Here is a 22,300-nt window from a genome sequence, read left to right as displayed (position 1 = left end):
CTCCAGTTCCTGGCAGCCACCATTCTGCTTTTTGTTTGTATGAAATGTGACTGGTATAGATATCTCAAAATGAAATCAAACAGTACTTTTCATTTTTTTGACTGGTATATTTCACATAGCAAAATGTCCTCACAGTTCATCCAGATTATAGCATGTGTCAAAATTTCCTTCCTTTTGAAGGTCAAATAATGTTCTGTTGTATGTATATACCACATTTTGTTTATCCATTTATCTGTTGATAGACACATGCATTGTTTTCACCTTTGGCTAATGTGAATAATGCTGCTGTGAATATGGGTGTGCCCATATATGTTTGATACCCTGCTTTCATATTTTGGGTATAACCCCAAAATTGGAATTGATATATCATATGGTAATTCGATTTTTAATTTTTTTGAGGAACTATCATACTGTCTTTCATAGTGGCTGCACCATTTTACATTTCTACCAACAGTTCACAAAGGTTCCATTTTCTCCACGTCCTTTACAACAATAGTTATTTTCTGTTTTTTTTTTTTTTGATAGTAGGCATCCTAATGGCTGTGAGGTATTTTGTATTTGAATATTTTTTCAGGGCATAGAATTTGAAATGGACAACTTTATTTTCATTGAGAATTTTAAAGATGCTCTGTAATCTTCCTGTTGCATTGTTTCTGATGAGAAATACGGATTCCTTATTTTTGTTCTTCTTTATGTAAAATGTCTCTTTTATCTCTGATTTTTTGGATTTTTCTCTTTATCATTAGTTTTGAACAATTTGATGATGCATTTTGAAGTAATTTTCTTTGTTTCTTGTGCTTGGTGCTTTTTTAGCCGTCTAGATATTTGGGATCAATGTTTTCATTATGTTTGGAAAGTTCCAGTATTTTTCTGTTTTGGGTTTTTGAAAGATGTGAGACGTTTTTTGGTATCATTAATATAAACTTACATGAACAACATTGTGGTTACTAGCTTCCCCCCATTATCAAATCCCCACCACACGCGCCATTACAGTCACTGTCCATCAGCATAGTAAGATGCTATAGAATAACTACTTGTCTTTTCTGCACTATACTGCCTTCCCCGTGCCTGCCTCTGCATTATGTGGGCTAATAATAATGCCCCTTTTACCCCTTATCTGTCCCTTCTCACCCATCCTTCCCAGTCCCTTTCCCTTTGGTAAATGTTAGTCCATTCTTGGGTTCTGTGAGTCTGCTGCTGTTTTCTGTTCCTTCAGTTTTTTTCTTTGTTCTTATACTCCACAGATGAGTGAAATCATTTGATACTTGTCTTTCTCTGCCTGGCTTATTTCACTGAGCATTAATACCCTCTATCTGCATCCATGTTGTTGCAAATGGTAGGATCTGTTTTCTTCTTATTGCTCAATAATATTCCATTGTTTATATGTACCACATCTTCTTTATCCATTCATCCACTGTTGGACACTTAGGTTGCTTCCATTTCTTGGCTATTGTAAAGAGTGCTGCAATAAATATAGGGATGCATATGTCTTTTCAAAGAGGGCTCCTGCATTCTTAGGGTAAATTCATAGGAGTGGAATTCCTGGGTCATATGGTATTTCTATTTTGAGTTTTTTGAGGGACCTCCATACTGATTTCCACAAAGATTGAACTAGTTTACATTCCCACCAGCCATGGAGGAGGGTTCCCCTTTCTCCACAACCTACCCAACATTTGTTCTTGTTTGTCTTTTGGATGTTGGCCATCCTAATGGGTGTGAGGTGATATCTCATTGTGATTTCAATTTAAATTTCTCTGATGATTAATGATGTGGAGCATCTCTTCATGTGCCTGTTGGCCATCTGAATTTCTTCTTTGGAAAGAAGTGTCTGTTCAGATCCTCTGATCATTTTTTAATTGGATTATTTGCTTTTTGTTTGTTGAGGTGCATGAGCTCTTTATATATTTTGGATGTGAACCCCTTGTTGGATATGTCATTTATGAATATATCCTCCCATACTTTATGATGCCTTTTTGTTCTACTGATGGTGTCCTTTGCCATACAGAAGCTTTTCGGTTTGATATAGTCCCACTTGTTCATTTTTTATTCTGTTTCCCTTGCCCGGGGAGATATGTTCATGAACAAGTTGCTCATGTGGACATTCAAGGGAGTTTTGCCTATATTATCTTCTAAGAGTATTATGGTTTCATGACTTACATTCAGGTCTTTGATCCATTTAGAGTTTACTTTTGTGTATGGAGTTAGAGAGTAATCCAGTTTCATTCTCTTACATGCAGCTGTCCTGTTTTGCCAACACCAGCTGTTGAAGAGGCTGTCATTTCCCCACTGTATATGCATATCTCCTTTATTGTATATTAATTGACCATATATGTTTGGGTTAATATCTGGACTCTATTCTTTTCCACTGGTCAGTGGGTCTGTTCTTGTGCCAGTACCAAATTGTCTTGATTACTGTGGCTTTGTAGTAGAGCTTGAAGTTGGGAAGCGAGATCCTCCTTACTTTACTCTTCCTTCTCAGTAGTGCTTTGACTATTCAGGGTCTTTTGTGGTTCCATATGTATTTTAGAACTATTTGTTCCAGTTCGTTGAAGAATGCTTTCAGTATTTTGATAAGGATTGCCTTGAATCTATAGATTGTTTTAGGCAGGATTGTCATGTTAACAATATTAATTCTTCCTAGCCAAGAGCATAGAATGAATTTACATTTATTAGTGTCCTCTTTAATTTATCTTAAGAGTGTCTTGTAGTTCTCAGGGTATAGGACTTTCACTTCCTTGGTTAGGTTTTTTCCTTGTTATTTTATTCTTTTTGATGCAATTGTGAATGGAATTGTTTTCCTGATTTCTCTTTCTGCTAGTGCATCATTAGTTTATAGGAATGCAACAGATTGATGTGTATTAATTTTATGTCCTGAAACTTTGCTGAATTCAGATATTTGTTCTAGTATCTTTGGAGTGGATTCTTTCTGGGTTTTAAAGTACAATATCATGTCATCTGCAAACAGTGGCAGTTTGACTTCTTCCTTACCAATCTGGGTGCCTTTTATTTCTTTGTGTTGTCTGATCGCCTTGGCTTGGATCTCCAGTACTATGGTGAATAAAAGTGGGGAGAGTGGGCCTCCTTGTCTTGTTCCCGATGTTAGAGGAAAAGCTTTCAGCTTCTCACTGTTAAGTATGATGTTGCCTGTGGGTTTCTCATATGTGGCTTTTATTATGTTGAAGTACTTGCCCTCTATATCCATTTTGTTGAGCGTTTTTATCACGAATGGATGTTGAATTTTGTTGTATGCTTTGTCAGCATCTGTGGAGATGATCATGTGGTTTTTGTCCTTTTTTTGATGTGGTGGATGATGTTGATGGGTTTTTGAATGTTATACCATCCTTGCATCCCTGGAATGAGTCCCAGTTGATCATGGTGTACGATCCTCTTGATTTATTGTTGAATTCAGTTTGCTAATATTTTGTTGAGTATTTTTGCATCTATGTTCATCAGGGATATTTGTCTGCGGTCTTCTTTTTTTGTTGTGTCTTTGCCTGGTTGTGGTATGAGAGTGATGTTGGCTTCATAGAATGAGTTTGGAAGTATTCCCTCCTCTTCTATTTTTTCAAAAACTTGAAGGAGAATGGGTATTATGTCTACTGTAAATGTCTTATTAAATTCAGTGGTGAATCTATCTGGTCTGGGACTGTTGTTCTTGGGTAGTTTTTGATTACCGATTCAATTTCATTGCTGGTAATTGGTCTGTTTAGATTTTCTGTTTCTTTCTTGGTCTGTCTTGGAAGGTTGTATTTTTCTAGAAAGTTGTCCCTTTCTTCTAGGTTATCCAGTTTATTAGCATGTAGATTTTCATAGTTTTCTCTAATAATTCTTTGGATTTCTGTGGTGTCCATCATGATTTTTCATTTCTCATTTCTTATTCTGTTTATGTGTGTAGATTCTCTCATTTTTTAAATTAAGTCTGGCTAGGGGTTTGTCTATTTTGTTTATTTTCTCAAAGAACCTGCTCTTGGTTTTTAAATATATTCTATTGTTTTATTCTTCTCTATTTTATTTATTTGTACTCTGATCTTTATTATGTCCCTAATTCTGCTGACCTTGGGCTTCATTTTTTTTTCTTTTTCCAGTTTCAATAATTGTGATGTTAGACTATACATTTGGGATTGTCTTCCTTCTTTAAATATGCCTGAATTGCTCTATACGTCCCTCTTAGAACTGCCTTCGCTGCATCCCACAGGAGTTGGGGCAATGTGCGGTTGTTTTCATTTGTCTCCAAATATTCCTTGATCTGTGCTTTAATTTGGTCATTGATTCATTGTTTATTAGGAGCATGTTGTTAAGCCTCCATGTGTTTGTGAGCCATTTGTTTTCTTTGTGCAATTTAGTTCTAGTTTTACACTCTTGTAAGCTGAGAAGTTGGTTGGTAGAATTTCAATGTTTTGAATTTACCAAAGCTCTTTTTGTTGCCTAGTATGTGGTCTCTTCTGGAAAATGTTCAACTTGCACTTGAAAAGAATGTGTATCCTTCTGCTTTTGGGTGTACAGTTTTGTAGATGTCTGTTAGGTCCATCTGTTCTAATGTGTTGTTCAGTGCCTGTGTCTCCTTACTTATTTTCTGTCTTGTTGATCTGTCTTTCTGAGTGAGTGGTGTATTGAAGTCTCCTAGAAAGAATGACTTACATTCTATTTCCCCATTTAATTCTGTTAGTATGTGTTTCACATCTATAGGTGCTCCTGTGTTGGATACATAGATATTAATAATGGTTATATCCTCTTGTTGTATTGACCCCTTTATCATTGTGTAATGTCCTTCTTTGTCTGTTGTGACTTTCTTTGTTTTGAAGTCTATTTTGTCTGATACAAGTACTGCAACTCCTGCTTTTTTCTCCCTATTATTTTCATGAAATATCTTTTTCCATCCCTTCATCTTTAGTCTTTGTATGTCTTTGGGTTTGAAGTGAGTGTCTTATAGCAGCATATAGTTGGGTCTTGTTTTTTTATCCATTCCGTGAATATATCTCTTTTGATGGGTAGATTCAGTCCATTTACATTTAGGGTGATTATCAGTAGGTATGTACTTATTGCCATTGTAGGCTTTAGATTTGTGATTACCAAATGTTCACGGTTAACTTCCTTACTCTCCAAGAGCCTAAGTTAACTCACTTAGTATGGTATTATAAGCACAATCTAAAGGTTCTTTTTCTCCCCCTCCTTTTATTCCTCCTCCATTCTTTATACGTTAGGTATCATATTCTGTACTCTTTCTCTATCTCTTTTTATTACCTCTGATGACAGGTATTTATCATTAGGAAGACTTCCATCTACAGCATTCCCTCTAAAATACACTGTAGAGGCTTTTTTTTTACTTTTAAAAATTTCATTATTAATCTACAATTAAATGAAGAACACTATGTTTACTAGGCTCTCCCCTACCCCAAGTCCCCCCCACAAACCCCATTACAGTCGCTGTCCATCAGCATAGTAACATGTTGTAGAATCACTACTTGTGTTCTCTGTATTGCACAGCCCTCCCCCTTCCCCCACCCCACACATTATACATGCTAATCATAATACCACCTTTCTTCTTCCCTGCCCTTATCCCTCACTACCCTCCCATTCTCCCCAGTCACTTTACCTTTGGTAACTGTTAGTCCATTCTTGGGTTTTGTGATTCTGCTGCTGTTTTGTTCCTTCAGTTTTTCTTTTGTTCTTATACTCCACATATGAGTGAAATCATTCGGTACTTGTCTTTCTCTGCCTGGCTTATTTCACTGAGCATAATACCCTCTAGGTTTATGATTGTTTTGATATATTTTTGAATTCGGTTTGCTATTATTTTATAGAGTATTTTTGCATCTATGTTCATGAGGGATATTGGTCTGTAATTTTATTTTTTGGTGGGGTCTTTGCCTGGTTTTGGTATTAGGGTGATGTTGGCTTCATAGAATGAGTTTGGGAGTATTTCCTCCTCTTCTATTTTTTGGAAAACTTTGAGGAGAGTGGGTATTATATCTTCTTTGTATGTCTGATTAAATTCTGTGGTAAATCCATGTGGCCCGGGTTTTTTTTTTCTTGGGTAGTTTTTTGATTACCGCTTCAATTACTTTACTGGTAATTGGTTTGTTTAAATTTTGTGTTTCTTCTTTGGTCAGTCTTGGAAGGTTGTGTTTTTCTCGGAAATTGTCCATTTCTCCTAGGTTTTCCAGCTTCTTAGCATATAATTTTCATAGTATTCTCTAATAATTCTTTGTATTTCTGTTTGGTCCGTCATGATGTTTCCTTTCTCGTTTCTGATTCTGTTGATATGTGCTGATTCTCTTTTTCTCTTAATAAGTCTGGCTAGAGGCTTATCTATTTTGTTTATTTTCTCAAAGAACCAGCTCTTGGTTTCACTGATTTTTTCTATTGTTTTATTCTTCTCAATTTCATTTATTTCTTCTCTGATCTTTATTATGTCCCTCCTTCTGCTGACCTTAGGCCTCATTTGTTCTTTTTTTCCAATTTTGATAATTGTGATATTAGACTATTCATTTAGGTTTGTTCTTCCTTCTTTAAATATGCCTGGATTCCTATATACTTTCCTCTTAAGACTGCTTTCGCTGTGTCCCACAGAAGTTGGGGCTTTGTGTTGTCACTTATTTCCATATATTTCTGGATCTCCATTTTAATTTGGTCATTGATCTACTGACTATTTAGAAGGGTGTTGTTAATCCTCCATGTGTTTGTGAGCCTTTTTGCTTTCTTTGTGCAATTAATGTCTAGTTTTATACCTTTGTGGTCTGAAAAGTTGATTGGTAGAATTTCAATCTTTCTGAATTTACTGAGGTTCTTTTGTGGCCTAGTATGTGATCTATTCTGCAGAATGTTTTATGTGCACTTGAGAAGAATGTGTATCCTGTTGCTTTTGGGTGTAGAGTTCTATAGATGTCTATTAGGTCCATCTGTTGTAGTGTGTTGTTCAGCGCCTCTGTGTCTTTACTTATTTTCTGTCTGGTGGATCCGTCCTTTGGAGTAAATGGTGTGTTGAAGTCTCCTAAAATGAATGCATTCCATTCTATTTCCTCCTTTAGTTCTGTTAGTATTTGTTTCACATATGCTGTTGCTCCTGTGTTGGGTGCATATATATTTATATTGGTTATATCCTCTTGTTGGACTGAGCCCTTTATTATTATGTAGTTTCCTTCTTTATCTCTTGTTACTTTCTTTGTTTAGAAGTCTATTTTGTCTGATCCTAGTACTGTAACACCTGTTTTTTTCTCCCTATTGTTTCTATAAAACATCTTTTACCATCCCTTAACTTTTAGTCTGTGCATGTCTTTGGGTTTTAGGTGAGTCTCTTGTAAGCAGCATATAGATGGGTCTTGTTTTTTAATCCATTCAGTGACTCTATATATTTTGATTGGTGCATTCAGTCCCTTTACATTTAGGGTGATTATCGATAGCTATGTACGTATTGCCATTTCAGGCTTTAGATTCGTGGTTACCAAAGATTCCAGGTTACTTTCCTTACTATCTAAGAGTCTAACTTAACTCACTTAGTATGCTGTTACAAACACAATCTAAAGGTTCTTTTCTATTTCTCCTCCTTTTTCTTCCTCTTTCATTCTTTATATATTAGGTGTCAAATTCTGTACTTTTTGTCTATCCCTTGATTGACTTTGGGGATAGTCAATTTAATTTTTCATTTGCCTTGCAATCAGCTGCTCCACCCTCCCTCACATGGTTTTAATACCTCTGGTTTCAGCTGTCCATCCCTAGGAACACTTCCATCTATACAAGTCCCTCCAAAATAGACTGCACGGAAGGTTTGTGGGAGGTAAATTCTCTCAGCTTTTACTTATCTGGAAATTGTTTAATCCCTCCTTCAGATTTAAATGATGATCTTGCTGGATAAAGTAATCTTGGTTCCAGGCCCTTCTGCTTCATGGCATTAAATACATCATGCCTCTCCCTTCTTGCCTGTAATGTTTCTGCTGAGAAGTCTGATGTTAACCTGATGGGCTTTCCTTTGTATGTGATCTTATTTCTGCCTCTGGTTGCTTTTGATAGTCTGTCCTTATACTTTATCTTTCACATTTTAATTACTATCTGTCTTGGTGTTGTCTTCCTTGGGTCCCTTGTGTTGAGAGATCTGTGGATCTGCATGGCCTGAGAGACTTTTTCCTTCCCCAGATTGGGGAAGTTTTCAGCAATTACCTCCTCAAAGGCACTTTCTATCCCTTTCTCTCTTTCTTCTTCTTCTGGTATCCCTATAATGTGAATATTGTTACACTAGATTGGTCACACAGTTCTCTCAATATTCTTTCAGTTTTTAGAGATCCTTTTTGCTCTCTGTGCCCCAGCTTCTTTGTATTCCTCTTCTCTAGTTTCTATTTCATTTATTGTCTCCTCCACCGTATCCAACCTCCTTTTAATACCCTCCATCGTGCTCTTCAACGATTGGATCTCTGACCTGAATTTATTCCTGAGTTCTTGGATGTCTTTCTGTACCTCGATTAGAATGTTGATCATTTTTATTTTGAACTTCCTTTCAGGAAGACTCATGAGGTCCATATCTTTTAAATCTTTCTCAGGAGTTATATTAATAATTTTACTCTGGACAAGTTTCCTTTGTCATTTCATGTTTGTATATGGTGCCCTCTACTGTCCAGAAGCTCTTTTCTGGAACTGCTCAGTCCCTGAAGCAATGTTGGGGGTCACACGGGTGTGGTACTGGTACCTGGGGGGAGGAAACAGCTGTTCCCCGCCTCCTGGTTCCTGTGTCTTTCTCCACTGCCTGAGCCAGTGGGCCGCTCACACAGGTATGTTTTTGTCGCAGAGCAGCCGGATATGGATCCCTGCTTTCCACAAGTGGCCGAAATCCCAGTCTCCACAGAAACTCTGCCTGTATTAACTTTCCAACCTGGTAGTCATGCGAGTCTCATGAAAGCACCATGAAATGTAGGTTTGTGCTCCCAGAGCAGATCTCCGGAGCTAGGTATTCAGCAGTCCCAAGCCTTCCACTCCCTCCCTCCTCCATTTCTCTTCCTCCCGCCAGTGAGCTGGGGTGGGGGTGGAGCTCAGGTTCCATGGAGCCACAGCTCTGGTATGTTCCCCTGTTAGGTGAGGTTTGCTCTTTTCTCCAGGTGTAAGCAGTCTGACGCCATCCTCTTTCCTGTTGCTCTCTCAGGTTTAGTTGCGCCAATTAAATTTTCTAATTGTATCCAGTTTTAGGAGGAAGCCACTGTAGAGGCTTTTTGTGGGAGCTCAGTTCTCTCTGCTTTTGCTTATGTGTAAATTGTTTAATCTCTCCTTCAAATTTAAATAATGATCTTGGCTGATAAAGTATTTTTGGTTCGAGGCCCTTCTGCTTCTTATCATTAAGTATATCGTGCCACTCACTTCTGGCTTGTAAGGTTTCTACTGAGAAGTCTTATGATAGCCTGATGGGCTTTCCTTTGTATGTGATCTTATTTCTCTCTGTGGCTGCTTTTAATAGTCTGTCCTTTTCCTTGATCTTTGCCATTTTTTTTGGTATTGTTAATGTACAATTACTTGAACAACATTATGGTTACTAGACTCCCCCTCTTATCAAGTCCCACCCACATATCCCATTATATTCACTGTCCACCAGCGTAGTAAGCTGCTGTAGAGTCATTACTTGTCTTCTCTGTATATACTGCCTTTCCCATGTTCTCCCCACCCCTGGCTACATTATGTGTGCTAATCATAATGCCCCTTTTCCCCTCTTATCCCTCCCTTCCCACCCATTCACCCCAGTCCCTTTCCCTATGGTAGCTGTTAGTCCATTCTTGGGTTCTGTGAGTCTGCTGCTGTTTTGTTCCTTCAGTTTTTTCTTTGTTCTTATACTCTACAGATGAGAGAAATCATTTGATACTTGTCTTTCTCTGCCTAGCTTATTTTACTGAGCATAATACCCTCTAGCTCCATCCATGTTGTTGCAAATGGTAGGATGTGTTTTCTTATGGCTGAATAATATTCCATTGTGTATATGTACCACCTCTTCTTTACCCATTCATCTACTGATGGACAGTTACGTTTTTTCCATTTCTTTGCTATTGTAAATAGAGCTGTGATAAACACAGGGGTGCATATATCTTTTTGAAACTGGGCTGCTTCATTCTTAGGGTAAATTCTATGAGTGTATTTCCCAGGTCAAATGGTATTTCTATTTTGAGTTTTTTAAGGAACCTCCATACTGCTTTCCAGAATGGTTGAACTAATTTACATTCCCCCCAGCAGTGTAGGAGGGTTCCCCTTTCTCCACATCCTTGCCAGCATTTGTTGTTGTTTGTGTTTTGTATGTTGGCCATTCTAACTGGTATGAGGTGATATCTCATTGTGGTTTTAGTTTGCATTTGTTTGGTGATTAGCCATGCCGAGCATCTTTCATTTGCCTGTTGGCCATCTGAATTTCTTCTTTGGAGAAGTGTCTGTTCAGATCCTCTGTCCATTTTTAATTGGCTTTTTTGCTTTTTGTTTGTTGAGGTAGATGACCTCTTTATGTAATTTGAATGTCAACCCGTTATCGGATATGTCATTTATGAATATATTCTCCCATCCTGTAGGATGTCTTTTGGTTCTATTGATGGTGTTCTTTGCTGTACAGAATCCTTTTCATTTGATATAATTCCTCTTGTTCATTTTTGCTTTTGTTTCCCTTGCGCAGCGAGATATGTTCATGTAGAAGTTGCTCATGTTCATGTCCAAAAGATTTTTGCCTATATTTTTTTTCTAAGAGTTTTATGGTTTTATGACTTACATTGAGGTCTCTGATCCATTTTGACTTTACTTTTGTTTATGGGGTTAGACAGTAATCCAGTTTCATTCTCTTACATGTAGTTGTCCAGTTTTGCCTGATCTTTGCCATTTTAATTGTTATATGTCTTGGTGTTGTCCTCCATGGATCCCTTCTGTTGGGAGATCTGTGCACCTCCATGGCCTGAGAGAGTAACTCCTTCCCCTGATTGGGGAAGTTTGCAGCAATTACTTCCTCATAGACACTTTCTTTCTTTTTCTCTCTCTTCCTCTTCATGTACCCCTTTAATATGAATATTGTTCCATTTGGATTGGTCACACCATTCTCTCGGTATTCTTTCATCCTTAGAGATTCTATTTTCTCTCTGTGCCTCAGCTTCTTTTTATTCCTCTTCCTGACTTTGTATTTCATTTATCGTCTCCTGCACTATATGTAATCTGCTTTTAGTACCCTCCATTGTGTTCTTCAGTGATTGCGTCTCTGTCCTCATTTCGTTCCTAAGTTCTTGATTATTTTTCTGTACCACCTTGAGCGTGTTAATGATTTTTATTTTGACGTCTCATTCAGGAACATTCATGAGGTCAATTTCATTTGAATCCTTCTCAGGTGTATTCATAATTTTGCTGTGAACCAGATTGTTTTAACATTTCATAATTTGTCTGTGCTGCCTTCTAGTGTCCAGAAGCTCTACTCTCTGGAGCTGCTCAGCCCCTTGAGCAATTTCGGTGGTCAGAGGGGAGCCGTGTTGGTGCTTGAGGGGAATAAAGAGCTGTTTCCTGCTTCCTGGCTCCTATGCCTGTCTTCACTGCCAGAACCAGTGGGCCAAACACACAGGTGTAATCCTGTATGCTTTGTGTTTGTAACTGCTGTAGGCAGGGCTTCTCTCTGGCTGTCCTGACACTAGAACCGGGGTTGCTGGTTTGTGATCCTGAGCCACGTGCAGTCTAGCCAGGGGGAAGACACAGCAGGCTGCATATCATGGTGGGGGGCCTTGTGGGTGGAGCGCATGAAGATCATTTAAGCTCCCAACCTGCTGGGCAGAGTGCACCCAGACAATTTTGTTTACCTGTCCTTTGTCCTGAGCAGTAAGCTCTGTGCAATCCTTGCCCCTTTAGCAGTCCTCTCGCTTTTAGGAAGTCTCTCAGACTACCCACACAGATAGCCGGATATGAATCCCTGTTTTCCACAAGCAGCTGGAATCTCTTTCTCTCCAGGTATTCTGCCTGTCTTAGCTTTACAACCCCAGTAAATCATCAGAGCACCATGCAGTGTAGGTTCATGCTCCCAGAGAAGATCTCCAGGGCTAGGTGTTCAGAAGTCCCAAGCCTCCACTCCCTCCCTGCTCTGTTTCTCTTCCTCCCGCCAGTGAGCTGGGGTGGGGGAAGTGCTTGGGCCCCACCGGGTCATAGCTTTGTTATATTACCCTGTTTCGTGACGTCTGCTCTTTTTTTCAATTGTATGCAGTCTGGTGCAGCCTTCTTTCCTGTTACTCTTTCAGGATTAGTTGTATTAATTATATTTTCATATTATATGTACTTTTAGGAGGAAGTCTCTGTCTCAACTCTCACACCACCATCTTTAATCCCAATTTCCAGTATTTTTCAAGTATTTTTTCTTTTTGCCCTCCAGGACTATTTACTCAACTGTTAGGCTGCTTGAATTGTCCCACAGCTAACTTATGCTATTTTCATTTAAAAAGATTTTTTTCCTTTATGTTTTGCACAGTTTTATATTGCTATGACCTCAAGCCAAGTATGGTGTTAGCTGTGGTTTTTTGTAGATGCCCTGTATCAGCTTGAGGAAGTTCCCTTCTTTTGCCAATTTTTTGAGTATTGATAGAACTTCTTAAAAGAATAGTTTGACATTTACTCTGTAAAGTTAAATTTAACCATATCCATTGACCCTGCAACTTCATTCTTAGTTTGGAAAAAAGTTCTTGCATTTGTATACTAGGAGAAGTGTACAGAAAGCCAATGCCAGATTGTTCATAATACCAGTTGGGTAGAAACAACTCAAATGTCCAAAGTAGAATGGGTAAATAAATTGTGATATAGTCATGCAATGGAATACTATATAACAGTCCTTTTCAAACTTTACCATGCATAAGTATTAACTAGAATGTCTGTTAAAACACAACTTTCTTATTTATTTCCTTACTGAACAAGTGTTAGAATTTATGTTGAAATGAAATCTTTTCATAATTCAAATCAATAATAATGATTTTACACATTTTCCTAAACACACACACACACACACACACACACACACACACACATATACACACTCAATTTTCTGGCCTCGTTGTCCCCAAATTTCTGATTTAGTAGGTTTTGGGTGGGGCCTGCATTTCTGAAAAATTTCCAGGTAATGCTGATTCAGGGAATACCCTCTGAGTACCACACTATACAGTAATGAAAACAAATAAATTAATTTCATGCATCAGTATAAATGAATCTCGAAATCATGATACTGAATGTAAGAAGCAAGTCAAAGAAGAATTTATTTATATATATCATGGTTCTGTTGAAAGTTCAAATGCATGTACAACTAAGCAATATATTGAGTATATATAAAGAAGACTAAGGGAATTAATGCATGAAATTCAAGGTGGTTTTTACCTCTTTGGGGAAGTGAGGATGATGCAAATGGACAAGAGTTAGAGGCATGTGGCCCTAATGTAGGTGGTAGTGTTCTGTTTCTTAACCTGAGTGATGAGTACTTGGGTGTTTGTTTTATCATTATTCTAAGAAGTATACATGTATGTTTTATATAATTGTGTGTATGTGTGTGTACGATACAATTAACACTAAAGAAATGGAGAAGTTGTCTTTAGAGCTTGCAGGAGAAGGAAAAATATGGCCTTTGAAGTCAGATCTGAATTCAAATTTCAACTCTACCACTTACTAACTGTGTGACCATGGATAAGTTACTCCATCTGGGCCTCAGGTTCTTCATCTACAAAACAGGATCATAGTACTTTCCTTGAAAATTTGTTGTTCCTGGATCTTGTTTTCTGATAACTCTTCAGTTGAAAAAAAGCCAGAAAAAAAAATCTAAGGAAGAAGAGTGAAATGCAATACTGAGAGAAGTTACAGAGAGGGCGAAATTATTGATGTTGGGGAAAAAACTAGTGGATTTAACAGACACTCAGTCATGACTTCTGAAAGTGTAGTTTTAAGAGACAATAAGGATCGGCATATCAGTGCAAAAGTTTATAGAAGTGAATAGGTGATGATACAGTGAAACAAAAGTGTTCATTCTCTAGAGTTGTTTCCTAATGAAATCAAAGAAAAAAGCAGAACGTTAACTTGTGTGAGTATAGTAGACTCAGTGTGTACATTTCTGAACGTAAAAGGGAATTGAACACAATACATATTCCAACATGTCCACTAGGAAAGGTTGTAATGCAGTAGAGTAAAATTTGCAACCTTGTGTGTTATTAAAATCTCAGAAGAAAAAAAATCTAACTGATGTTTGGAGTTTTGCTCACTGAGACAAGAATATGGCCTTATATTCACAGTTTAAGTATTGACCTTGCCATTAAGTTTTTTGCCAACCAGTATAAATGTTTACATGTTCTTTTCCTTGTACTGTTTCATTCAGATTGAATAAAATATCACAAAATATCCTCAGGGATAGAATGGATGTTATGATCTTATCTTTTATAATTTTGATTTCCTTTGATCATGAATCAACCTGCTGTGGTTGAATAAAATAGGCAATTACTTGAATTTTGTCTTTTACTTACCACAGTCTTAATAACATTGTTATTTCTTTCTTTAAAATAGGAACATTTAAATCCAGTTGGGCTTTTCTTAAAGATGAAAATCCTCTTGAAGGACAAAACAGCTAATGAAGAACTGTTGGAAGGTATCATCTGTGTGTGTGAGATATCATACAGTTTTGAATTATCACCACTATTTATTGAATATAGGATCTGTTGTAGTATGCTAACAATAGGTATAAGTTGTTGGTGACTGGGAAGGAAATTAATCACATAGGAAAAAGGGAATATTGTCAGCCAGGAAGAAAAAAGGGGAATACTTTCTTACTATCTAGCAAACTTACTAGGTAGTAACAAAGAGGTGAATAAAAGCCATCAGTTTTCTTTTATGCTAGCAGGCTAACATAGCTTCCCAACCCTTCTGAAGTTATCTTCCACCATGAAAAAAGATAATCTATTGATAGAAAAACCTTTATATTGCTATACTTTTTATAATTACTTTTATAAGCATTGCTATTTGTTTTTCAAAATTCTCAAGGGTCTACAGTGTACACATCACAAAATAAGCCTCCTGATACACAACTGTGGGTCATTTGGCAAGTCCCTTAACTTTTCTGTTTCCATTTCTTCATCTTCAAAAGAGATATAATAATAATGGCTGCCTCATTGTGTTGTTTTGAGAATCCTGTGAGAAAATGTATGTGAAGCATTTAGCACAATGCCCAGTGCATAGTTAGTGTGCAATACAAGTTGCCTATTATTGTAGTTACTATTATTACTGTTATTACTACTATACAGATGCATTAAGTGAGGTACAAAAATCTCTCTATGCACTCTGGTCCCTTAACAGTATTTAAATTATGTTCAGTTATAAAAATAATCTACTCTAAATTCTTTTAATGTGTACATACTTTATTTTACTATATAAATAGTTGCATTATAAAGGTGCATAAATATTACATGTATAAAATTACATGTTAGTATCATAACTGATTATCTAATAAATAGTAACAATTTGTAATAAGTAGGACAATAATCAAATTTGGAAGTAGCTCTAAATTAATTACTAATTTAGTACTGCTGAGACTTTCTGTGACCTCTAGAATCTTAGCTGATACCTAAGAGAACTCAGAAGCTGAAATGTATAGGGATCTGCATATCTAGGTAATAGTATCATCTCAGTATACACAGGTTGAAAAATATTAGGAACCAGGGAGACAACTCTACTTTTTTTCACTAGGGGAATAAAGAAGCCCACTAAACAATTAAAGGAATAGGCTTACTTAAATTAATATGATATGGGAAGACTAGAGTGATTATTGAGTCACTCAGTTTGAAGTTGATTCATTTTGGACTAGAATTCCCTACGAAAGTTTTTATCCAAATGTAGATAAGAAGCAGAATGTAAAGTGAAATTATTCCTTATTCCCAGATTGTTTTTACTTAACTCAACCTATATCCTCTTGATATTCAGAGTAATGAAGTTACAATGTCAGATTGCAAATTAGAAGACTTCCCTGAATCCAAGTTTCCTATAGTTTAAAGTAATAAAATGATCTTTTCTTCATTATATTGAGAGAATGTATAAGACTTGTATTTTTATAGTCTGTTCATTTCTTTCCTAGTGCAAGTACTTTACTCTTAGAATGGTCAACCTAATGGCCGGCATTGAACTTTCACTGTATTTTTTGGTGATAGAAAACACAGAAATTAAAAAGTATAGAAATGTTTTATCATGAAAAGGTAGCATACTCATTTTTTGTAGTAGAAATTTAGAAATATACAGTTTTTTTTATTATGAATGTACATACCCATTAAAGAGGTTTTTGGAAAATACTAAAAATATCTGTTGTCCCACCATTCACTGGAATTCACCATTCAACACCTTGACAACAGGGATTTTTGTGTGTTTTGTCCACTGCTAGTTTCCCTGAACCAAACATAGTTCCTGGCACAGAGAATATACTTATTATTTGACTAAATAATTAAACACAATCACTTCCAGTAATCTGATTATTATTAGTTTTTATCCTCTTAATTTGCTTGTTTTATAGGATTGTGACTACATGATGCATACAGTCTTTGTTTTCTGTTTTTTCACGTGATCATCTTAGACATTTTCTATGTTAGTGCATAGTCATTTTTTGTGTTATTTTATTTTAGACAATTTTATTGGTTGATAATAGCTTATCACTACCTTATAGTAGATACTCAAAGTATATTTCCTTTTTATTGTTTTTATGACCTACAATGATTTTAATATCTTTGTTTATACACATTTTCTTGTATTTATTTCAGATGACTTTTCAGAAGTACGATTTCTGAAGTAAAGGGACTAATAGTAGCAGCTGTCATTATTTTTTATTTTATTATTTTTATTTTGGTATCATTAATCTATAATTACATGAAGAACATTATGTTTACTAGGCTTCCCCCTTCACCAAGTCCCCCCCACATACCCCTTCATAGTCACTGTCCATCAGCAGAGTAAGATGCTGTAAAATCACTACTTGTCTTCTCTGTGTTACACAGCCCTCCCCATGCCCCCCCACACACTATACATGCTAGTTGTAATGCCCCCTTTCTTTTTCCCCACCCTCATCCCTCCCTTCCCACCCATCTTCCCCAGTACCTTCCCTTTGGTAACTATTAGTCCATTCTTGGGTTCTGTGATTCAGCTGTTGAGTGCTTACTAAGTGCTAGGTGCTTTGCTGTGTAATGCACATGCATTATCACACATAACCCTCTCAACAACCCTCAAAGATTGGTAATATGTTCCTCTTTTTACAGATGACAAAACTAAGATGAGGAGAAACTAAGTAACTTGCCTATGGCCATACAAATGGCAAGTAGTTTGAAATACAGATCCCAAGCTTTTAACCCCTGTGTTCTTAGCATGTAGTATTGCCAAAATGTTTACCAAAACGATTGTTTAAAGTTACTTTGCATATGAGTGCTTGTTTCAAAGTACTCTTTCCAGCATTAGATGTTATTAATTTATAAAAATATTCTGATAAATTGCTAGTAAAGACATATATGGCAAACATTTTGAACAGAGGAATATTTTTGAAAATTGCTAAGCTTCCTCAAAAATGAAACTGATACTATTGTTTCACATTTTCTCTTTGTTAGCTGTCATGGAAATACTACATTTTGACATGTCTTTAGAATTCTGTCTGAACATTGCTAAACTGCTGATGGATCATGAAAGGTACAGAAGAATTGATTATTTAAAGTCTAACATTTTTCTAAGATTTCCATTAACATATGTTGAGTATATATTAATATATCCATCCATATTCAGAGGACAATATTTGCCATTGTGTTGATCAAGTTAGAAGCTGGAAGTGTTCACTTAATGATATAAAATTTAAATTAAATACTTTTTAAATGAAATTAAAAAGGAATAACATAGGGCTTTATAATACAGGAGTTAGACTAGGTTAACCTGAAGGCCAGTATTATGTGGAACAGGAAGGCTTGAGCAAGTATAGTTCTGTTGGGTGATATATACCTCTCCAGAATGGCTCCATCTTCATGCATCATTAATGTCAAAAGGGGCCCTAAAGTACTTAAATACATCTTAGTGTTCTCAAACGTCAGTATGCATCAGAATTACTGGGAAATACGTGCTAGAAAAGATGCTCAATATCATTAGCGATCAGGAAAATGCAAATCAAAGCCACAATGAGAAACCACTTCACACCTGTGAGGATGGCTATAATAAAAAATACAGATAATAGAGATTGGCAAGGTTTTGGAGAAATGTAACCCATATACACTGCTGGAGGGAATGTAAAATGGTGCAACCACTTTGGAAAGAGTCTGTCAATTTCTCAATAATTAAGTAGAGAGATACTGTATAACCCAGCAATTGTACTCCCAAGTTAAACAGGAAATATATGTCCATATACAAACACTTGTATATGGATGTTCATAGCATATATATATATATATATATTTATTTATTTGTGTGTGTGTGTGTTACAATAAAACTTTATTTATGAAAACAGGCAGTGGGCGAACTCCAAGGCTGCCATTTACCCTAGTTCTAAGGGATCTGATTTCATCAGAGCTTCCCCTGCAGCAGAGCCATTAGCCCCTGAGGGCTGTGGGACCTGGACAAGTCCTTGGTCCCTCTGAGCTTGTTTCTTCACCTGAATAATGAGGGGGAATATTCTGAGAGACTTTCTGGGTGATGATCAGTGCCAAGAGGGAATGAGACCAGAATGTTGGAGGTAGGCTCAGAACTTCAGGTGGGGCAGCCCCCAGCAAGACACACTGTTCCCACACCATCTATGTCACAAATAGCCCAAACCCTTTGGTGTAAAATAACCATATTATGATGCTCTTGGAGTGTGTGGATCATGAATCTGGATCTGCACAATTAGGGACTGTTTGTCCTGATTCATGATGTCAGCTGGGAACACTTGAAAGTGACTCAGTGGCTGGAGTCAGGAATCACCTGGAAGCATCCTTCCTTGCAGGTCTGGCAAGCGATGCTGGCTGTCAGCAGATTGCTCAGTGGGGCTTTGGCCAGAACATCTACCTGTGGCCCTTCTCGGTGGTCTGTCTCCTGGTGAACTAGTTTTGGTCTCTTTACAGCATGGTGACTGGGTCCCAAGAGAGCAAAGTAGAAGTGTATTTTTTTAACCCATAAGCACATCTTTATTGTCATTCCTATAAAAATATGTATTTTATAATCCAACATTTATTTGGTTTTTAACATAACTGAGAAATTTGTGAGTATAAATTTGGTATGTTACTTTATACCACACACTGTTTAAAAGGAGAAGGTACACCTTTCTGTAGTTATAATGTAATTTGCACAATGGCACATTCTGAACTTTCTGTGAAATAAAATACCATATTTGATTTACTGGTAAAAGCCTTTGTATGAAGTATTGGTGAATAAGACTTGTTTCCATCTTATGGTATATTTTTGGTTTAAATTCAGAGGTTTTTTTTTTTTCAGTATTACATGTCCTTTTTGTAATAGTGTTCCTTCATCCAATATTTATAATCTGCCCAATATCATTGACTGTGAGTTTAACGAACTTACATTACATGTGTGTATTTTTTTCTGTTTCAATGTCTTTAATAAATTTTAATAATTCCAACTCCTTCCCTTTGTTCCATCAGCCCTGCTACTTCTTTTTTGTTTTGTTTTGTTATTATTACTATAAAATCACATGGGCAACATTCTGGTTACTAGATTCCCCCCATTATCAAGTCCCCACCACATACCCCATTACAGTCACTGTCCATCAGCATAGTAAGATGCTATAGAGTCACTATTTGTCTTCTCTGTGGTATACTGCCTTCCCTGTGCCCCTACATTATGTGTGTTAATCGTAATGCACCTTATTCCCCTTCTCCCTCCCTTCCCACCCACCCTCCCCAGTCCCTTTCCCTTTGGTAACTGTTAGTTCATTACTGGGTTCTGTGAGTCTGCTGCTGTTTTGTTCCTTCAGTTTTTTCTTTGTTTTTATGCTGCACAGATGAGTGAAATCATTTGGTACTTGTCTTTCTCTGCCTGGCTTATTTCACTGAGCATACTACCCTCTAGCTCCATCCATGTTGTTGCAAATGATAGGATCTGTTTTCTTCTTATGGCTGAATAATATTCCATTGTGTATGTGTACCACATCTTCTTTATCCATTCATCTACTGATGGACATTTAGGTTACTTCCATATCTTGGCTATTGTAAATAGTACTGCGATAAACATAGGGGTGCATACGTCTTTTTGAATGTGAGAACTTGTTTTCTTTAGGTAAATTCCTAGGAGTGGAATTTCTGGGTCAAATGGTATTTCTATTTTTTGTTTTTTGCATAGCATATTTCTTAATAGTCAAGTGTGGAAGCCACCAAAACATCCACCAACTGATGGTTAAATGAAAAAAATGCAGGATACCCACACCATGGAATATTATTTGGCAATAAAAAGAAAAAGTACCTGTTATAACAGTTATAATAGTAACTGTTATAAAATGCAGTACACTATATAACATGATTGAACCTTAAAAACATGCTAAGTGAAAGAAGCCAGTCATAAAGACTACACATTGTGCCATTCCCATTTAAATGATATTTCCAGAATAGGCACATATATAGAGATAGGAAGTGGTTGCCTAATGCGGTGAGAGTTGGGGGAAAATGGGGAGTGACTGCTGATGGGTATGAGGTTTCTTTTTAGCATAATAAAAATGTTCTAAAATTGATTGGGTGATGATGGTACAACTCTGTGAATATACTAAAAACCATTGAATTATATCCTTTAAATGGATGAATTGTGTGATATGTGAATTATACCTCAATAAATCTGTTGTAAAAAACTATCACTAGGGAATATAGAGGTCAGGCCCCACCTCCTTCCAATAAGCCCAGACCTTTGTACCCTTTATTAGTTCTCCAGGTGGTTCTGAGAACCACTACTTTAGACCAGAGGTCAGTAAACATTTTCTGTAAAAGACCAGTTAGTAAATATTTTAGGCTTTGTAAGCCATAAAGTCTCTGTCACACCTAGTTTAATCTGCTGTTTAGTGGTAAAGCAGCTATAGACAATCTGTAATTGAATGGCAATGGCTGTGTTCCAGTAAAACTTCATTTACAAAAACAGGTGTCCAGTTAGATTTGTCCTGCAGGCTAGCTTGCCAGCTGTTGTAGACCTATCTCCTACCTGAGACATGATTTCTTGTATGAGAAGTCATTCAGCCTCTTATGGAATACCTGGGGAAGGGATGATGATTATGATTATATTTTTACAAAGCTGGAATTTTCAAAATTCATGTAATTCTCCCTCATAAAATTGATGCACATTTTCCAATAATTTCTAAGGCTGGTAGTTCTGTCATTATGGTAACATCGAAATCTTTTACTTGACAGATGTTCCCCAGTTCATTCTAACATTGTTTATAATATGATTACTTCTGGATGTTGCTTTCAGTTTAAAAATATGATAACTGAAAGTCAACACAATATTCCAGATGTTATCTAATCAACAGCATATGTCTTTTGTTTTCTAAATCTGCACAATATGGTAGTAACTAGACATATATAACTATTTAAATTTAAATTAAAGTTAAACAAAATTAAATATTTAGTCCCTCAGTCATAATAGACATATCAGTCTCAGTAGCCACATGTGGCTAATGTCTACCTAACTCAACAGCACAGATAGAAAACATTTCCATTGTAGGAAGATTTACTGGGCAGCATTATTCTAGATCCTGTGTTTCTTTTAATGAAACCAGTGTTTAAATTGGTTCTTTTTCTTTGGACACTACACATTTGCATAATAAAAGTTTTTTTATCGACGTATAGCTGATAAACAATATTATATTGGTTTCAAGTATACAACACAGTCATTCAACAGTTACACACATTATTAAATCCTCACCCCAACTAGTACAGTTACTGTCAGTCAACACAGAAAGATGTTATAGAACCAGTGATGATATTCTCCATGCTGCCATTTCCATGCTGCACCTCCAACTTATATTATGATTGAGATATTGTGCCTATTTATGACCCTACCCATCACACCTTCCCATCACAACCCCTCCCACATGATAACCACCAGTCACTTCTTAGTGTCTACTGAGTCTACTGCTGTGTTGTTCTTTTTGTTTGGTTTTGTTTTTAGATTGCACATATAAGTGAAATCATGGTATTTGTCTTTCTCTGCCTGGCTTATTTCACTTAGCATAATATCCTCTAGGTCCACCCATGTTGTTGCAAATGGCAGGATTTCTTTCTTTTTAATGGCTGGATTGTACCACTTCTTTATCCATTCATCTACTGAGGGGCACTTAAGTTGCTTCTGTGTCTTGGCTATTGTAAATAATGCAGCAGTA

General features: G+C 36.7%; 1 protein-coding gene across 1 annotated transcript in view; it reads left to right on the top strand.

Moving 5' to 3' along the window:
* The window catches only part of TEX11 (testis expressed 11), a 382,668-nt gene that overhangs the window by 115,442 nt on the left and 244,926 nt on the right, over positions 1-22,300 (top strand). Inside the window, exons 11-12 of the mRNA XM_036898307.2 lie at positions 14,506-14,587; positions 17,574-17,652. Of these exons, the coding sequence (XP_036754202.2) occupies positions 14,506-14,587; positions 17,574-17,652 (161 nt within the window). The remainder of the gene's footprint in view (positions 1-14,505; positions 14,588-17,573; positions 17,653-22,300) is intronic.

Source organism: Manis pentadactyla, chromosome X (assembly GCF_030020395.1).
Source record: "Manis pentadactyla isolate mManPen7 chromosome X, mManPen7.hap1, whole genome shotgun sequence".
NCBI lineage: Eukaryota > Metazoa > Chordata > Mammalia > Pholidota > Manidae > Manis > Manis pentadactyla.
Note: the sequence above shows the minus strand (reverse complement) of the source record. Positions and strands in the feature narration are given on the sequence as shown.